The sequence below is a fragment of the Ictalurus furcatus genome, chromosome 28 (assembly GCF_023375685.1).
Source record: "Ictalurus furcatus strain D&B chromosome 28, Billie_1.0, whole genome shotgun sequence".
NCBI classification, from domain to species: domain Eukaryota; kingdom Metazoa; phylum Chordata; class Actinopteri; order Siluriformes; family Ictaluridae; genus Ictalurus; species Ictalurus furcatus.
Window position 1 is genome coordinate 9,419,300 of NC_071282.1, and position 20,467 is coordinate 9,439,766.

General features: G+C 39.0%; 1 protein-coding gene across 6 annotated transcripts; it reads right to left on the bottom strand.

The window, feature by feature from the left end:
• Positions 1 to 2,072: 2,072 nt before the first annotated feature.
• On the bottom strand, positions 2,073 to 18,153 carry fbxw2 (F-box and WD repeat domain containing 2). 6 transcript variants are annotated; one of them, XM_053618371.1, is made up of 8 exons: positions 18,135 to 18,153; positions 13,898 to 13,980; positions 12,960 to 13,469; positions 9,395 to 9,589; positions 8,711 to 8,844; positions 5,754 to 5,840; positions 5,202 to 5,371; positions 2,074 to 4,664 (listed from the first exon to the last, which is right to left on the bottom strand). In XM_053618371.1, exons 2-8 carry the CDS (start codon positions 13,956 to 13,958, stop codon positions 4,373 to 4,375), a joined length of 1,449 nt encoding a protein of 482 aa, XP_053474346.1. In that variant the 5' UTR covers positions 13,959 to 13,980; positions 18,135 to 18,153; the 3' UTR covers positions 2,074 to 4,372. The 6 variants fall into 6 exon arrangements, with proteins under 6 accessions (XP_053474347.1, XP_053474346.1, XP_053474344.1 ...); XM_053618369.1 differs by lacking the exon at positions 18,135 to 18,153 and adding an exon at positions 15,902 to 16,026; XM_053618370.1 differs by lacking the exon at positions 18,135 to 18,153 and adding an exon at positions 15,713 to 15,828.
• Between the last annotated feature and the right edge of the window lie 2,314 nt (positions 18,154 to 20,467).

Below are 20,467 nucleotides of genomic sequence, written 5' to 3' on the forward strand. Positions count from 1 at the left end.
AAGCAGAAGCCATACATCAACACTGTCCAGAAGTGGCGTCGACTTCTCTGGGCTTGGTCTCATCTGAGATGGACAGTAGCACAGTGGAATCGTGTTTTGTGGTCTGACGAGGCAACATTTCAAATAGTTTTTGGACAAAACAGCCGTCGTGTTCTCCGGGCCAAAGAGGAAAAGGACCATCCAAGCTGACCATCAATGTCAGGTCCAAAAGCCAGCGTCTGTCATGGTATGGCGGTGTGTCAGTGTCCATGGCATGGGTAACTTGCACATCTTTGAGGGCACCATTAATGCAGTACATATTTTGGAGCAACATATGCTGCCATCCAGAGCAGGACAACATCAAACTACATTCTACCCAGATTACAAGTGCATGGTTGTGTAAGCAGAGAGTGCGGGTGCTAGCATGGCCTGCCTGCAGTCATGACCTGTCTCTGATTGAGAATGTGTGGCATGTTATGAAGTGCAAAATAAGGCAACGAAGACCCCGTTACACAAAGTAAAACATCAAATAATGTGTTAATAATGTGTTTTCAATATAGGGCAGGGTGAACTGAATTTTCAAATGACTCTTTTTGTTTGTTTGTTTGTTTTGCATTTTCCATACTGTCCCAATTTTTTCAGAATTGGGGTTGTATATTCAGAATCACTTAGTACACACCAGACAGTAGGCTGAGACAAGTGTCAAGAACATAAAAATATGGGCTTTTACTCAGAGCATGGAAGAAGGATCAGGTCTACTGTTGAACTCTTATGAGAAAAATAAAAACCTTTTCCAGAGAAAAAGAAGAGAAAGAAAAAATATCGACCAGGACCTGAGGCATATAATCTTTCTTTGACTTCTAACACTTAACAATGTAACTCCAAGATTGCAGTTTACCTCTTATGCCCATTTAGATTCCCAAGACCTAAGGCTTACTATTCAGTAGCTACACTGAAAATTCAAAGAAATAAATCTGATATTATGATTGATGAGAGGAATTGTGGAAATTTATAATCTTAAAAGATTCTAAAATATTTCCAAAATAAATAATGAACAGCATGAGGTGGAGGTTCAACAAAAATCTTATTAGACAATAAAAGCTCTCACATTAGTACTTTATCAAGAAATTCAGATTCTATATATATAGAATTTTTTATAACTCCGTCTAGTCATGGATGCCAGGGACCTCATACTTCTGAACACATTTGCCACTTTAAAGTTTTGGTGTGGCACGGTGGTTTAGTGGTTAGCACGTTTGCCTCGCACCTCCACCCTGCGTGCACGGAGTTTGCATGTTCTCCCTGTGCCTAGACTGATTGGCATCTCTAAATTGTCCGTTGTGTGTGTGTGTGCGTGTGTGTGCGTGTGCGCATGACTGTGCCCTGCGATTGGTTGGCAGTTTGTCCGGGGTGTCCTCCGCCTTGTGCCCAGAGACTCTTTGGAGACAGGTTCCAGGCTCCCCCAGATCCTGTGTAGGATAAGCGGTACAGAAAATGGATGGATTGGTATCTCAAAAGATTATAATGTAATATTTATTAATTTATAGTGAATCTAAAAAGTCTACACACCCCTGTTAAAATAGCAGGTTTTTGTGAAGTAAAAGAATGAAACTAAGATAAATAATATCAGATCTTTTCTCACCTTTAATGTGTAATTGTAAAGTATACCAATAAAGTGAAAAACAGACATTTTTGTAAGGAAAAAAAAAACTTGCAATAACCTAGTTTCATGAGTGTGCACACCCCTAAACTAATACTTTGTTGAAGCAGCTTTGATTTAGATTTTATGTGCATGGCACTTCTTGACTTGGCAATATTTAATAACCCTATCCATTGTAAATCCAATAACATAAAAAAAATCATAGCTAATGTATTTCCCTTGTGATCAAGCAAACCTTACCTGCCAGCTGTTAGCAACAGATGATGAGCTTGTTAGTTTAATTGAATGCCAATGTCATGTAAAGAAGAAAACACACTGGATGTGATGTTAAAGCAAAATAATCAACAAAGCAGTGTTGGGATGTATTACCATCCCAAATGTGATTATTTTCCTATAGCAGCATGTCCCTAAGTGTTTTATTCCTTGAATACCACATTAAAATAACAACATATACATTTGATCTGTTTTTAATTACATCTAATGTTGTAACACTTCCATGAAGCAAGTTACACGTATGTTACAAGCAGCTACAGTATAAACAGTTGTTCTCTTGCCGGCCTCTTTTCTTTTCTCTCTCTCTTTCTCTCTGGAAGTTACAAAGATCTGAAAATTGAATGGTTTTTGGTAATTAACATTTTCCCTCAAAATCTCTTGAATTCTTAACTGGCTATGATAGTTGATACAAAATTAAAGCTAAAGCATTTTTTGATGGTTTATAAGTGTTTCAGTACTGCCTCAGTGACTCATTTTTGACTTTAAATCACCAAATGATACAACACATTTTACATGACAAAGTGTACCCTCTGTACAAAAACAATTGCGTGAATTTCACTGACAAGTAAGTCTCATGACTGTGTAGTGCAACAATGAACTTTTTTTTATCCTATTATAAGAAAGAGTATGCAAGATAGAATAAATAATATGCCATTTCAAACCCTGCCCGTGTGTGCCTTTGTTTCACAATATATGCATAAAATGTGTCAGATTCAATACCAACTGATTAACTAACATCTTTCATCTTGTGTTCAGTAACGGTTACAATTTTGAGACAGATGGGATGATGGGACACATCAGTGACAAAGTGTCCATTGCTTCACACTTCTGTTACTTTAATTTGTTTGCATTTTCAGTGTGAAGGCACTACACTGTTGTGTAAAGTATAAGTGGTTCATAAATGTGTAATTTGGGACACAGATAATGCTGGCACATTAAAGGAAATTCTGCATATAAAACACAGAACAAAGCCCTGAAGTAAGATGGAAAATACTCCTATTTTACTTACTGCATATTCAGTACTCTTTGCACAAAGAGAGAGAGAGAAAAGAAAAAGAGAAAGAAAGAAAAAACAGAAAAAAAAAAAAAAACACAGAACCATCTTTTCTTAGCCATTTTCATTTATTCAAAAGACAGCATGTTATATACAACCAACATACCAGAAATTGCTCATTGTGAACTGATGGCATTATGGTCTACAGTGGCATGAGTGAATGTTACAGTGAGGTCTATGTCTTAAAGAAGTGTTGTGATAAACCATGCAATGTGGAGGGTATAGCCCAGGTTCCACTGGTAATGCCCTAAAAGCAAAAAGGCTTCCCCTGATGTTATAAGAAGACTCGCACTACTGAAACCAACCATCAAGCCTGACTATTGAACAGCTACCAAAAGACAAATGTTTTAGGTTAAAGTTTGTCCATGTACTTTGATGCAAGTTAAAAAAGTGAGATTTTTCTGTACATCTATGCGTCCTGTAGAACTAAAGGATTGTGCTGAAAATAACATTAACCTTCTAATGAAGTTGATTAGTCTTTAAAAATGAAGCTTAAAAAATTAACATTCACCGAGATTCACATGAAGCATTTTTAAGTGAATTAGCCTCTGCAGAACGGTAAGAGTACATACTGTGGTGTTGATTATACTGGGTTAAAAATAACGAAACTGTAAAAAATAAATATACCTTTCATTCTGGAATTTGTTCCAATAAGGATTGTACTAATGAATTTCAAGATCTTTCATAACATACCTGCAGGCATTTAAGTGTTAAAGGAAAAAGGCACATGACTAATTTCAAGTGAAAGTTGAAGGGTCAATATTAGTAAAAACCTAATGACTGTCATACAAACCAACCATACAGTCTACAGTTTATCACACAACAAAGTGTACACCACACGTGACATGCCAGAGCGCATGGGTGTGGCTATCTGCAAAAATCCTGAAAGGAAATCAAGAAATTAAGGCAATCTTCATTATCCTGTATTCTGATCACAAATTTAGACCAACTAAATACTTTGGGTTAAAAAAAAACAAAACCCAAATGACAATTTATTTTTATATAAATTTCATGTTTTCATGAATTTGGATGATTGAGCTGTGGCAGAACGTTACTGTTCAGTCAAGTACTTGATTCACAGTTGCTTTCACTTTTCTGTAGCAATCAGAAAGAGGTTCAACCCAGCCAGCACCTTCTTCAAGGTTTCATATTGTATCCACATACTGCACTTCAAAATACACGTCAGAATGTGCAAGAACGGTTTTTACTTGACCAAAGGAAAGAGCCAGTTTCTTCTAAAAGCTAAAAGCAACCAGCAGAAACTGAAAAGAGGAAATGAAGAAAGACAGACTTTGGTCCATGCAATATCTAAGCTGCAGGTTTTTGAAATCAAAAGCACCCTTTTTTGTCTTTTTTGTTTAGCGTCCCTGGTGTCAACTAAAGTTGGCGCATGCTCACTTCCTTCTTCAGCCGTTCTCCTTCCACAGAACCAGATGAATGCTATGGTCCGGCATGCTGGTGGCGAACACCAGGCCGGCATCGTTCTTGCCGTCAAAGCCATTGAGCCATGAGGTGATTCCTGGAAGGAAACTGGAGCCTCTTTTGGATTTGCGGTAGGCTGGCAGCGGCCAACGGCCTGTGATGGCTTCAGTCCTCAGGTCCATTACATACAAGTGGTGGTTGTCAAACAGTAGAGCGAATACCTCACCAAAGCTTAGAAGGGAGGGACTGGCTGGGTCTTGATGTGGTTTGATAACTCTGTGAGGGGCATAAAGGACATGTAACACACTAGAAAAGATTAGAGTGACAAATTCTACATAAATCATACAAGGGTGGCAAGACAAATTAACATTTTGCCACAAGCAAGCAAAGGCAAGCAAAGTTAAACTTATAGTAAATAACCACAAGATAGGCTTAATGACTCCTCAGCCCATTGCAACCATGGTGCAGATATTCATGTGTACAGAAAAGATATTTGGCTGTATTTAAATGAACTAATTTACTGCTACATTCCCTTATTTGGTACACTCCAACCCTGTAATGTGAACATAGTCTAACATCCAGCATACAGGTTGCTACATACATTATCCCATAATTCCATCCAGAGGTCACAATAATTGTTATTTCATAAAATTTTACCACATGACAATTCTTCTACTCATACAATCAGACTGTGGAATATTACTCGTCATTATGTAATATAAACAATGCAGAGAAAGGAAAAGTAAGATGATGGAACACGTATGGAAGACTTTTGTCGGTTTCCAATTTGTGTAATTGGCATTAAAGCTTTACCTTAGCACATCAAAACTGGCAAAGTCCCACTGGTAGACACCAAGGTCTGAACTGCAGACAATGTAGCGGCCATCAAACTGTAGACGGGGCTGCAGACAGACACTGCGATCCTCAGACACGGACAGAGTCTTTAAGCACGTACAGTTGATCTCTCTCCCTATAGGCCACACCTGTTTTGAGCAGAGAGATGGGCCATGCCCTCTGTAAAGTCCTGTCATAATACTTACACATTGTATTCAATGATCATATAGTACCATGCACGTTTAGTATGCACACTACCCACTCATATTTATGTATATTGTGTATCTCTAATATATGTGTGTGTATTTTTGCATCCTGTAAGTACATTATTATTTTTTCTTTTTACCCAGGATATCCTTCATGTTGCATTTACATTAGTATATTTTGTTAGTAGATGTTATCTGTTAATATACGTCCAGTCTCCGTCAATGGAGCAACCATAAGAATTTCGATGTGCAGTTTCCCATGTGTCAGCCGTGCTAATGACAAACTCTGTGATTTCAATCAAGTTGAAAATGATCTTTAGATTACCTTGATTTCATATTTATCTGCACTCAGTAAGATGTAGTCCCCAGGACTGTGCATCATGGACTCAACTTGGCTTTTCTGAAGTAGTACCTAAATCAGGGTGAATGACAGGTTCATATCATAGATAAACATGTTACACGTAAGGAATAACTGATGACAGTCCATTGAATTTTTAGAATTTAATGCACACCTGGGGTGCAAAATCACGGGTGTGCATTATTTTTTTAATAATTCAATGGACCGTTATCAATTACTCCACTTATACCACAGTCACTACACCTCACAACATCGCCCAGATGTTTTATTTCAAGACATTTGTCAGGTTTTTTTTTTTTACCTTAAAACGCTCTTGTGTGTGGAACTAATGTATTACACATTCCACCTCAAGCCTTCCAAAACATAATTTTAGAGCTAGTAACAGAGGCTTGAACTATTGATATGTAGTTATTTTAGAGAGAGAGAGTGAGTTCAGTTTTTTTTTCATTTCATGCTGATAAAATAAAAATAGAACAAACAAAAAACACAAACAGATACTGATCGGCCTACTTGTTCACAGAATCCTTCATTTTTTATTAATGCAAATAATATGATGAATAAATAAATAAATATTTAGACATGTTCACCGTCTTTTGGGTCTCATTACTACAATCACATGTGTTCTCAGGCTTTCTCTCTTTTTTTTCCTTGTGCTCTCTCTCTCCCTCTCTCTCATGTGACTGCACATCAACAGCTCAAGTCCCCCGCTTCGCCTCGTGGCCACATTACCACCTCGGATGCACATTATTTTTCTAATAATTCAACGGCCCGTCATCAATTATTACTATATGATTTCTGAAAAATCAAAATGGTTGTCATTTTGTTTGTTGTTCAGTGCATGTGCTGTGTGGACACTAGGCTAACTTTTCCGTTATTTGAGTTAACTTGGCCGAGTGATATGGAACTGTAATGCGCCCAAAACCTGACCGGACCTACTTTGGCTGTGCATTTACTGAAAAATATTTGCAGACCTCAGAAAGTAAGCCAATCAGAATCGAGAATTTAACAGTGCTGTGGTATAATAATAAATAACTGATGACATTCTGTACACAGCACTATAAACTGTAAACATTATAATTTGTTATCCAATAAATCAGACATTTGTCATCAGACAATTGTCGATGAACAGGAAAGGCTTGACTTCAATCATTTTCCTGCAGTCAGATGCAGGTGTGGGATTTGTAAGAATACGCTATTCAACTTAGCAACCATATAAAAAATGCCTATTTAGCAGACACAAACTGGAACATCACCTGCACTTTGAAGCTATACAAACTCAAGCAAGACATTCAAGTTATTTATTACACTATTGAGACCCAATACTAGATAATCCCCATATGAAGACACATTGTATTAATTACACATCTAATGCAGTTTCACTCCATCTGTGCAATCCATAGGGTTAAAATATACAGAGGGCACGCTGGTCACATGATCGTTCTTTCATGGAGAGCATGTGAAATCTGCACTTGTGAAGCCGATATCTCCGGATTGTAACAACAAACAAGCATTACACGTTGAACATGTTATAATGGTTAAAAAGAACTCTTCATTAGCTTTCAAAACACCACCAGAGACTGTGGAAATCTGACATTTTTGCTGACGCTGTAGCTGATTCTGCTACAAAGCTCATCATGTTTCAGTCAGTCAAGTGCCCGGGTCAGACACTTTGTTTATTCAATCAAAATTTGGAAGAATTTATAAATGTATTGTTTATAATTCAGAAATAAAATAAAAAAAAAAAAACTAAATAAATGAGTCTTTTTGGTCAAAATTTTTCTTCATTCAAATTTTGTTCCAAATATTCTGAGAATCATAAATCAAAACAGTGAAGCTAGTGTCATGAATCGAATCGAGATTGGAGTGTATTGCTACACACTACACAACTATCATGGCTCTAGACCATCAAATTTTTTTGCTGCGCTGCTTGCGCTGAATTAAAGGGTCAGTACACTGTTTAAAGATTTAAATGAACTATCGGTGATATTGGCCGATATCACAGTGAATAATCGGTTATCGGTATCGGCTGAGAAATTTCGTATCGGTGCATCTCTAATTTTATATGATACTTATATGATTCTTTGCTCTTTTTTCCATACTGTGGGTTTTATTGAAGTTTACTGAAAGCAAACATCAACAACAAAACAATTCCTCCTCAGCATTCAGCAACTACACGTGAGACGCCTTGTTTGTAAGCTATGGTTGTTCCAACAAACTACTTCCTGTTGTTTTATAGGAGGATAACTCAGAGTCGCCCCCATTCGTTTCAAAGAATATTACAATGGCGAGCGTGTCAAGTATAAACACCTCGTCTGTTTGGGGAGGTGTGCACGCAGTCAGTGGAGGCTTGCGGTGCGGAGCCAGGTGAAGGTATAAACAAGGCTTCAGCTACATGAGGATGAAGTTGATGGTCCAGAAACATCTGGAGCTTTTCTTTTAAGAAATCTGTCCATATTCTTTTACACTACACACGCATCATCACGCCAATTATTAGGATAAAACACACACATATGTTACGCATACTGATGTTGATGTGCTGCTGACAGGTCGAGGGAATAATTTTTTTTATATATAATGTTTTATTATTATTTGTTATGCATGTGTGTCAGTCTTATTATTTCTGTGTCTGTGTTATTATTTCAGACATCAGATATTCATCATATATATTAAAGGTTTTATACACATTTTAGCATTTTAGAAACACTTGAAGGATTTTTCACGGCACCCCTGCTCTCATCAGACCGTACCGAAGGAGTCTGCAGGTAAAACTGCTCTAGACCACCAGTGTTTTGGTGCTGGAACCAAACCTGTTTTGTAGGCCAAAAACCGGCTTGTTTGTAGTAAGAGAGCATGGAACTGATCGAGCTAGAGAGTGGCACATTGCTTGTGTGCTTAAATAACGTACTTAAGTATAAAAGTATTACCTTAGTAACCCACTCCGTGTGCCCAGTGAGGGTGTTGAGACATGCTCCGGCTGACAGAGCCCACACTTTGACAGTAAAGTCTGCAGAACCGCTTACCAGTGTGTCCAACTCATCATTGTAGTCTACGCTGAACACTGAGAAGAAAGAAGAAAAAAAACACATCCTAATGCTCCAGTGTAAGCACCTGCACAGTCATGTAGTACAGGCTTGGCAGCAATCATTTTACCTTAATCGCAGTTTACCTGATAAAGATCCTGATGAACAAGTTAATCAACAAGAAAAGTAAAAATAAAACTAGCCCACAATAAATAAATGAAAAGCCTTGTAGCACTGCCTTAATACGAAGCAAAATTGACTATTTTTAGTCCATGAGTTCTTTGGCAAAAAATATCAGGCAAAATAACACACGAGAGAGAGGGTAAGAACATTATCCATTGCAACGGTCTTTCTGATACACATACAGGGAGGCTCCTCTCTTTTCCACCAAACTATAGTGTCAACTGTTGATAAAGCGTATTATACAATAGACATTACATAACCTTAACGAACTATAATATTTCTATTTGTACAGACCGAAAAGCCACAGCACATACACTAAATACCTGTATATCCACAACTCGATTCATCATTTCTACTGCATGGCGCAGAATACCCGACACTACAACATCGCAGTGGGACACAAACCTGCACCAGTGTGTCCACGGAACTGCTGGATTTTGGCGCCTGTACTCCATTCCCAGCATGCAATGGTGTTGTCAAATGACCCCGTCACTAGTTTTTGCTCATCAAACTTCACAGTAGCACAGGTGTGTGTCTGGATGCCGTAGATACACTGGCCAGTGCGGACATCCCACAGTTTGGCTGACAGGTCATCAGAACCTGAAGGACAAGTACACACATCCTTCATGTTAAACAATCATCTGCACCAAGTCACTTTGAAATGTTCAAATATTAAATTTAGGGGGGTAACCCATCCCTAGTTTTCAATTATTGGGATCTCAATATGTCTACCTGTAGCCCTACAGGAGCAGTGCTTACTCTGGTGTAGGTTAAAATTCAAAGTTATAACTGCCCTGCAGTTTAGGAGTGAAAACCTAAGAAATAAGCGCTGCATGCTGCATTGAAACTAGAGCTGCAACAACTAATCGATAAAATCAATAATAATTTATTAAGAAAATTGTTGTCCATGAATCTCATTATCTCATTATTTATATTAAATGCCACCAAGAACATTGTAACTTATGTTTATATCCAAAATGCTCCACTGTGTGCAAAGGACAAGGAAAAATGGTGCGAGTTGCTTAAAAGTTTTAGTTTAATTCAAGTTTATTATTATATGCTATATATGCACGCTTGCAGTGTAAATTCTGTTATTTATTATAACGGGAGCAATCTGTAAGTGATCTATTAGTAATGAGGAGTTCTATGTAAGTGATCTATGAGTAATGAGGCCGCGTTGCTCCTCACTCGCAGCGTAGACGCGGTGATAAACAGTGGGTAATGGTAAATGGTCTGCACTTATATAGCACTTTTTTAACCTTAGCGGTTCCAAAGTGCTTTACACTGGATCTCATTCACCCATTCACACACCAATGGTAGCAGAGCTGCCATGCAAGGCAGTAGCTTGCCATCAGGAGCAACTTGGGGTTCAGTGTCCTGCCCAAGGACACTTTGGTATGTGGAGTCGAACCGCCAACCCTACGATTAGTGGACAACCCGCTCTACCACCTGAGCCACAGAGCATAAGTAATATCTGTAATGTCTAATTAAAACGGTACGATCAAAGTAAACACAAGTAAAACAATATGCTTAAAGGCAGCAAGTAACAGAAAGCGTAAGATGCACTGAAAGTGAGATTTTATTAATTTACAGTAATTATCAGTGCTTTTTTTCCCATGTAAAAACAACTGTTCGTCCAATTTTATATATTATATATATGGCCGATAGTTTAAAAACATCTGGTGATCAGGGCCGATTATATCCTGTCAATCAAAGAGGGCGGGAAAACATCAATTTCGTGCTGTGTGTAAAGATATCTCATGTGAAATGACAACAAAACTGCAGTTTGTAAGCACTGCACCACTAAAATTTTACACCGGAAGTGAGCGGCAATAAAGCGGCATCGAGTTTTTGTTTCCCCCACATGGACAAAGCAACATAAAAAATATCAAGGCAAAAGACTGACGTGACCTCTAGCAAGCAGCTACTCTGTTTTTTTTTTTCTCGAACCAAAGAGATCACAGGCCCAGGTTTTGTTTTTTTATTGATAAGACCGATGTTTGTCACATGTCACCTTGATATCAGCGTGAAGAAACAGTAGCTACCAGACACACATCTTTCACTTCCAGCATCCTTTCCACTTTAAACTTTGATTCAACTATGTATTATTATTATCGCTTGATCAGAGACCACTGCTTTAGCTAAAAACCATAGTTTTCGTCTCCCTTAATCACCATAACAAGGGGTTAAAATCTTAAAATGCTACAGCTAACAGATAGATGTTGGCACCTGTATACATCAAATGAACTACTGAACTGGTACTAAATGAAGTTTCAGGTTGCTAAATGTTGTTGTATTAGTTCTTAGCTACATTAGCCTTGTAGCTAAAGACACAAACAGTGGAAGCATGTCTTAGCTAGTTAATTACTTCTGGGAAAATTTGAAGGATATTTTTTTTATCATTCGATTTATTTAAATCTTGGTTGGAATGAAAACCTGTTTGTCCCATGGCATATCTCGGCACAGAATGGTCCTAGCTTCTAGGAACAAGAACCAATCTCTGGCACACATTACAAGGTACATGAACGTATATTAACATTTTGCACATTCTTGTTCCTTAGACTTAGATCTAAAGTCCTAATAAAATGTTCAAGACTGCTCACAGTTCCACTTTTAGGGTCAATTTATAATGGGAAGGGTCCGAGTCTTAATTCTGTATCGATTCACAAAATGTCAAAAATCTATTTTCTAAATGTTATTTGATAAGGTGAACGCAAAAGGCAGAACACGGAAGTGCAGTGCCCAGACAGTCTGTGGCGTGCACATAACAGACACGCAATGGCTGAGCGAAAAATCAAACCACGCACCCTCTGAATTAAAAGCTAGTGTATGGAAGCACTTTGGCTTCTATGAAGTTGAAGAGAAAAAAAAGACCTGGACAAGAGCCACACTATATGCAAGTTGTGTCAAACTAAAATAAAATATTTGAGAAACAAGACAAACATGAGAAACCGTATTACACGTTTCCACCCAGAGGAGGAAGAAAAACACCCGGTTGTAGTTGCTGCCAACAAAAGGCTTCCACCCAACTTGGAAAGTGCGAAGCGAATTACAAACTATCACAACTTTTATTGCCAAGGATTTGTGTCCATATTCAATCGTTGAGAGCCAGGGTTTTCACACTACGCTGCGCACTTTGGAGTGGAGATATAACATCCCATCTCAAAGATATTTTACTGATCCAGCGATCCCCACACTCTACGACGAGACCAAAACCGAAGTCATGGAATCACTGAAGAAAGTGGGTAGGATAGCTGTAACATGTGATGCACAGAAATCCATTGCCACAAAATCTTATGACAAAATCTTCTGAAGAGTAGCAGCTAGCATCTCATGTGCTCCAAACAAGAGCAGTGAATGAGAGCCACACGGCTGCAAATATGTCCGAGCTGTTAAAGAATGTTGCAGAGGAATGGCAGATCACGAAGAAAGATTTAGTTTTAGTTACTGAGCAGTAATGGCGATTTGGCATACTTCCGGGTTTCACCGAATTAGTCAATATAAAAATAAATAAATAAATAAATAAATAAAAAGATGCATTGATAATTGTTTCATCATCACATCGCAGCCCTGTGAACCCTAATCGAATTGTGAGGCACCTAGAGATTCCCACCCCTACCGAGTCTGTCTTAATTTTTAGGGGGTACTTCGTTAGGGATAGTGTGCATACAGAACATTTCAGGTTTGAGACGTTTCTTTTTTTTTTTTTTTTTTTTTTTTTTTGAATGGGGGCGAGAAATGTATCTAATTCCTCTCAATTTCGGATTGAATATCTCTGGTGAGGGACCAGATATAAACCTGAAATTCCCACAGAAATAAGTCCTCTATAGTAGCATTCTGATGTAAAAATTTTGTTCCACCAGTTACAGAGCTAGGTCTAATAGAAATCTGGGTGAAAAAGCCTACTTTATACATGCAAAATCCATAAAATAGAAGCAAGACCCAATTCCTAGGCTGTAAAAATCCACACCTGTGCAGAGGAGGCCATCCTTGTAGTACAAGGCATACACTCGAGCGCTGTGCCCAATCAAGGAGCTGGTCTCAAATGCATCCTCCTCTTGCAGCTGTTTCATGCGACGCTTGGCCTTAAGGTAGACGCGTTTCCAGTGGCCAGCATCCTGGATGGAGTCGTCGATTCGCCAGCCCAGGTCTCTACACACACCTTGCCACACTTCAGTGCAGGTGTTGACTACTTTGTTCCATTGCTTGCATACCAAGCAGCAAGTGAGCAGCGTCTGAGGGTCAAGCCAGCGCAGCAGGTAGAAGGCCAGCTCCAGGGGTAAGAGGCGCAGGAAGTCACGCTTCAGCAGTGCCTCCAGTCCATTGGAAAGGTGCCGGAGTTGAACTGCGCCACTCAGAGAGATCAGGTGGTCCAGCAGATGATTGCGTTGCTGGTCATTCAGTGCCAAGAAGGAGGTGGAGACCGACTCCAGCCATCCCTCGAAGGCCTCCTTCTCCATGGGCACATGAGGGCGACTACCTGAAAAAAGCAACAATGGTTTAAAAAGTCAAGTTCAGCTGGCAGCATCTACAACTGACAACACTGAATATAACAGTTCTCAGTCTGGTGTTTGGACACTCCAATTCTTTACCAAACTGATGACGAATAAAACATTCATGGCATTGCAGTGCAGCAAGTCTGACATCTCTATAATCAATTCACAGAAATAAAATTTAAAAAATCAAATATAAGCTTCTAACATTAGATTAAGATATATAAGCTATAACAAGAGTATATGGTTCTCCTTTAAAAGATTCTGAATCAATGTACCAAGTAATCAGACTATCACATTGGCTAAAGCTTCAATTATTTTTATTGTTAAATGTTAACAGTGCCAAACATTTCTGATGAACTTTAAACAGTAAATGAGAATTTTACACATTTCATTATTGTAACAGACCACTGACCTATGCTTGGCTGTGAGATCTTATGCTTCATAGCTCTACTCCTGAATTCACACCACTCCATTTAACCCACACCTCACATTTTCCTGAAACAGTGGAGCAGTGCACAAACAGCCTAGATGACTTTTCTGATTTTCTCTTTTCTAATAATCTACAGGCTACACATTCATGACATCTTTGTAGATAATGATTTAAAGTCAAAGCATTCAGAAGGGCTGATTTCACTGCCAGCAAAGAAAAAAAAAAGAAAGAAAAAAAAGAAGGAAACGACACCACAACATGTGGGCTCGAGATTTATGCGCTCTAAAGCAGCTGGTGTAGACTGAAACACTTGTTAAAAAGGGAACATAACAGCTGCATGCTGCAAACACTTCAGACACACATCTGCAGCGAACTGCTCGGTGACAAGATCAGTGCAACGCGGCATCAATCCTGAACTACTCCTGAATTCTTACTGAACACCTGTGAGCAGATCATCGCACCACCGGTTAGTTCGGTGAAGGTTGTGCAATTGCTGGCGAACATATGTAATTGAAATGTTAAAAATATGTGTGACTGTCGCTGGGTTTCCTGACATGGAGAATTCTTGACCACGAGACACAGTAAACTACACTCATCTGCAAGAGTAAACATATTCAGCACGGGTACTTGGTTAGGGTACGGCTCACTCGGCTATAGACAGAAACGGTGCGACACCCCAGATTTAACACTGTACCCTGCTGCCCTACATCGTCCTGTGGAGATCCGGAGCAGGAGGATTTGGGTTGAAATGAAAGACTGCTGGTGTTTACTGTAATGTTCAGTGATGTGTAAACCTGCCCATTGACACACTTCTATTAGTTTCTGTTGTGTTAGAATAAGGTAATGTAAATACATTAAACCTTCTCTGTTCATGATGGATCATGTGTTTTAAAAGCAGGCAGTGGTCATAGTAGAAAAATTTGAATGTTGGCAGAAATCCACATTTTATACGCCATACACAAGGAAGTATATCTGTTCTGTGGCATCCTGAATTTAAAGCAAAATCATGTGGTGTCTAGTGATCTACAGCCCATCAGCTACCCCACCGAAATCTCTACAACAATCACCCGAGTGTCTCACACACACCGTCCACACACGAACCCAGCAGCAACAAACCAGGGGTTTAACAATACAAACTAATTACTCCTACCATAAAAACCATCAAAACTAATACTACTAAGCAAGCGTCGTTAGATAGCACATTTAATAATGCAGCTGACCCGGTTTTAGCTATAAATCAAAAGTCGTTGATTTAAATAATAATAAAAAAAGAGTGTTGGCTATTTTAAAAACTCATGTTAGCAACACAGCAATACTAACTGTCAGTTAAGGCTTGCCACCAGAAATATGTGTAATATTCATACCTTTCTTACTAGTTCACTAGCTCTGTGGGAAAGCAGACCAAGTGTACTAACCAAAACCCCTCACAGCTATCCAGCTAACTAGCGAGCGACTTACCATTTCCAGGAGAATCCAATTATTAGCGAGGATGCTAGCTAGCGAACCAGCGGGCAGAAAACACTTCCGCTAGATAACCAGTGCTAGTAAAAGCGCTGATGCGTCTGTACTAAATGACCAAGGTTGTGTTATTGATGTGATATGACTGGGTGTCCAACCTTACCTAGCCTTGAACTGCTAGCTAGCGACAACCCTTAGATATTTGGCTAGCATGACAGCTTCTCACAGCTACCATGTTAAATATTAACAGAACTAAATACGAATAAGACCTACTAAATTATACAAACACATTAATATATAGTCCTCTCATTTACATGACCATAAAACAATCAAACACACTCCCGAGTCCGCAGCGTTAAGATGAACTGCCCTGCTAATCAATAACGAGAAAAGAGTCCGCTAGCAGTCTCAGAGCGGGTTGTACACCAGCGGAAGGAAGTTTAGAGCGAGCTCACGCCTTATTTTCCCACCCGTATTCCGACAAACCCGCAGTTCTCGTGTTGTGATTGGCTAGTTATTCAAACTTACAGTCAGTCTTTGATTAGACGATGGACTACTACCCAATCCTGGCCCAGGAGGCGGGATATACTAACAAATAAAAACGGGTGAGACGAGAAAACTTGCGAGCGAAGGTAAGAGTTGAATGATTGGTTAAGACAAAAAATGGTGTATAGTTTTCCTGCCACAAGCCACGCCCACTCGGAGGGTTGACTTCTCGAATCAGATGTGCATTCATGTTCTACAACAGCTCTGACGTCAGATCCGGCTGTAACAAATGACAGGTTTACAAAAATGCGCTAGTTTTAATGCGTTTTCGTTCACTCAAGTACATGATTTTTGTATTTTGTCCACCACTGGTTAGTATAGCTAGTTCTAGTTTAAGCCTAATTGCCTTAGCACTGCATTTGAATGGGCTTAATCTACAGCTAAATAACTTAAAACTGAACAGAACTGGGTGATGGCCAACATACAATAAATTGTCTTAAACTAACCAATCTCACGACATAAAAAAATATAATACTCAGTTTTTCAAGAATATCCAGAATAATGCAGACTGAAGAAATAACATGTCCATTAATAATGCTAAAATAAATAAAACTTTTTTTTTTATTTTGGTTTGAGTTCGGTGTGCAGGATAGATTTTTACTGTGAATGTTTTTTTTTTCTCACTTAAATCCGCGGGAAATTAAAAACAGATATGGGTAATATATAGGGATAAACAACCGCTCTAATTAAAAGGTGTTTGAAGAACTCGTATCCGCTGTATGTCTCATCATGACCAGTAGGTGGCGGTGACATTCAACGTTATACACCACACAGTCGCGAAATACTGACGTCACTGAACATCCAGCGAACCAGTATTTAAAGGTGCTATAGTCAATATTTTTAATTTCTTACTAGTACAAACAACGTGGAACATTATGTATAAATAATAATAATAATAATAAAAAATTAGTTTAAAACATTGTCTCAGAACAGGTGCGGAAAAACCCCTTTTTGAACCCTGCCTTCTGGTCCGGAAAGTTTGTTTGTATTTGGATTGGCTTCTTAGTTCAATTCAATTCAGTTCAATTTGATTTGTATACCGCTTTTAACAGTGGACATTGTCTCAAAGCAGCTTTGCAGAAACATATAAACACAGGATACAGAATTTAAGTGTGTGAATTTATCTCTATTGAGCAAGCCAGTGGCGACGGTGGCAAGGAAAAACTCCCTAAGATGATATGAGGAAGAAACCTTGAGAGGAACCAGACTCAGAAGGGAACCCATCCTCATCTGGATAACAGCAGATAGTGTGAAAGTAAAAGAAAGTTAATTATGGTTTAAACATGAAGTCAATATGGTGTTAACATTAGTCATTTTATAGACACGCCCCCAACCACCTGTCACATTCTCATAAATCTTTATGAGGAGAAGTTGCAAGTTTATAGTTGTGATTTGGCTTTCAAGCAGTTGAATCTCTGAATGTGCTTGAAAGTGACATGATACTCCTTGCTAATGGTAATGTTAGTTAGCATGCTAACTCTAGTTGGAATGCCATAAGTTCTGGGGGCGGAGCTTTATATACATGGGTGGAAATGGGGGCAGGCTCATTGAGTAAAAAAAAACATTCGAATCTTGTTCAGATCCAGTCATTTAAACGTTCGAGACCTATTTTCACAAATCTTACCTAATAGACTTTTAAAATAATGAACCCATTTCAGATTTAGTCCCCCTTCAATGTTAAAATAAGCTCTTCTGGGAAGGCTTTCCACTAGATTTTGGAGCATGACTGTGGGGATTGATGATCATTCAGCCACAAGAGTATTAGTGAGGTCAGGCACTGATGTTGGGTGAGGAGGCCTGGTGTTCAGTGGGTTTGAGGTCAGGGCTCTGTGCAGGTCACTCGAGTTCATCCACACCAAACTTGGCAATTCATATTTTCATGGATCTTGCTTTGTGCACAGGGGTAATGTCATGCTGGAACATGTTTAGGCCTCTTGGTTCCAGTGAAGGGAAATTGTAATGCTACAGCATACAAAGACATTCTATACAATTGTGGGTTTCCAACTTTGTAGGAACATTTTAGGGAAGAACCACATATGGGTGTGATGGTCAGGTGTCCAAAAACATTTGGCCATGTAGTGTATCTTTTATAAATCTGCTTAATAAATCAGATATTAAATACTGGCTTCCTCAAATTACTTAGAGGGCCATGGCAAAACTTCACATTTATTTAGTAGAGTAAAAACAAAAGAAATCAAATAAAGTACTTACGTACAGTGATACTGGTTCCCAAATCTTTAAGATCCTTTTTTGGAGGTGTGATGGCAGACATAACAAATGAGAATCCCAGATGCAGGTGTGTGTGTGTGTGTGAATCCTGCAGGGATGAGATGCCCATTAAATGTGATAGACTGTCAGCTGGAAGCACATATGCAGGAGCCGACTGAGAGTCAGATCAGACAGTTTCACAATCAGCCTGAAAAGCAGATGGCCATGAAGGCAGATATCATGGATCACAGTAGACTACAAGCAAGAAACGTGCGGAGGAGTTAGGTGCATGACTTTCTTTGTTTTGAATATGTAGGGTTGTTCTGATGAAATGCAGTGGGCCTTGCAATGATAGGAAAATAAACAACGATGGGGCGGTGTGATGCAGTCCCATGCAAAGGTGATTATTTTGATTATCCTAAGGTGTTTTATTTTTCTCACACTACAGAAATTTGCCAAGGATTACAATTTTTATTTATTACCTTTAGCCATTTATAGTAGTTTCAAACTGAGTATGAATATGAGCACATGGTTTTGGGTATTCACTGCTACTACAACTGCTACAGAAATGAAAACCTTACTTAGTAATAATCAATCAAGGGCATCAAGGAGCATTTTATTTAGCTCTCTTTAGGTTGGTTGCTACCATGTGCTGCTAGCAATAAACTCCTCCTGTAGAGTTTTCTTTAATCGAGGGTGTAAGGTGGCCAACCTGTGTATCGGTAAGATTAGTCATTAAAATGAGTGCATGGTGCTGTGAATTGCACCCTTATTCATGAGCAAAGTGTAGACCTGAAGTGTGTGTATCTCAGTGTTCAGTGATTACAGAACTGACATTCTCTCACATGCAAAAGCTTTTATGCATGCTTTTGAATACCTTTGTGTGTGCACAATACACAGCAACTTGTACAAATTTTTGCTCATGTCCAGAATCGTTGATACTGCTCTACTCATTCAGGTTGGCCGCCCACTTGCTTTCTATTAAAGACACTGTTTAAATGCCAAAAGATGTTTTATCATGTTACTTGTATTATAAGAAGATGCTGTAGAAGAAGAAGAAGAAGCCTTTATTTGTCACATATACATTATAGCAGAGTGAAATTCTTTTTCCACATATCCCAGCTTGTTAGGAAGTTTGGGTCAGAGCGCAGGGTCAACCATGCCACGGTGCCCCTGGAGTAGAGAGGGGTCTTGCTCAAGGGTCCAACAGTGGCAGCTTGGCAGTGCTGGGGCTTGAACCCTTGACCTTCTGATCAGTAACCTAGAGCCTTAGGGTTAGGGTTAACCATTGAGCCACCACTGCCCCAAGTATTGCTGATGTTATCACTTATAGTATGTCATTCATTCTATTTTACTGCTAGCATATGGGACAGTGGTGTGCCCCATGTGCGTAGTTCATCTTCCTGATATTCCATGGAGCACAGTTTGTAGTCTGTTTTGCTCTGATTGCTATCGGGAAATATGTCCAGATCACTATTTCATGTCATCTGTCATTACATCACAGAGAATCGTGTGGTGTTGGATGTTGGTATCGGAGCTTTATTTTTTAGTTGTACAAATACGAGTAAATACTGATACCTGATAAAAGTATGGGATGTCCATGAGACAAATTAGTTGTTGCTATCACTTACAGTATGTTATAGTCATTCCATCACCAGCCTCTCTCTTTTTTTTTCTCTCCTATCAACAATGGTAGTTTTTCTTTGTTAAATAACAGCATGTCTGTTAATCTGTTTAGTAATAGCCTTTGTTATTATGTTGCATCCACCATACAGGTTCCTATGACTGAGCAAAATCAACACTATATCACTAATCAGATTTGAGCATTTTACTGGGCTGTGGAATAATAAATACATAAATAAATAACAGCAGTAATTAATATTCCATTTTAATGCTAATTCTTTTCAAAACTAGTTGAATTCATATTTGCTCATTTAGCAGATATACTTCCATCCATCAATCCATCCATTTTCTGTACCACTTATCCTACACAGGGTTGCAGGGAGCCTGGAGCCTATCCCAGGGAACTTGGGGCAGAGGGCAGGGGGCACAATCACACACACATTCACACACTATGGACAATTTGGAAATGCTAATCAGCCTACAATGCATGTCTTTGACTGGAGGAGGAAACTGGAGTACCCGGAGGAAACCCCTGAAGCACAGGGAGAACATGCAAACGATTCACTTATGCAAAACAACTTACAAGCAAGACAGAAATCAAACCCAAACATATAAGTGAGGCTCACTGAGCACTTTATTAGGAACAATACTGTACTAATACTGGGTAGGGCCTCCCTTTGCTTTTGAACCAACCTCAAATGGGCCCAAACTGTGCCA

Bases quoted from the DNA above. Each gene is read 5' to 3' on its own strand.
- fbxw2 (XM_053618371.1), bottom strand. From the start codon at position 13,958: ATGGAGTGGTGTGAATTCAGGAGTAGAGCTATGAAGCATAAGATCTCA. The intron at 5,372-5,753 runs GTAATCTAAAGA...TGCTCAAAACAG, and splicing joins CAGATAAATATGAAATCAAG to GTGTGGCCTATAGGGAGAGA. The intron at 4,665-5,201 runs GTAAAGCTTTAA...TGCCCCTCACAG, and splicing joins GCCAGTTTTGATGTGCTAAG to AGTTATCAAACCACATCAAG.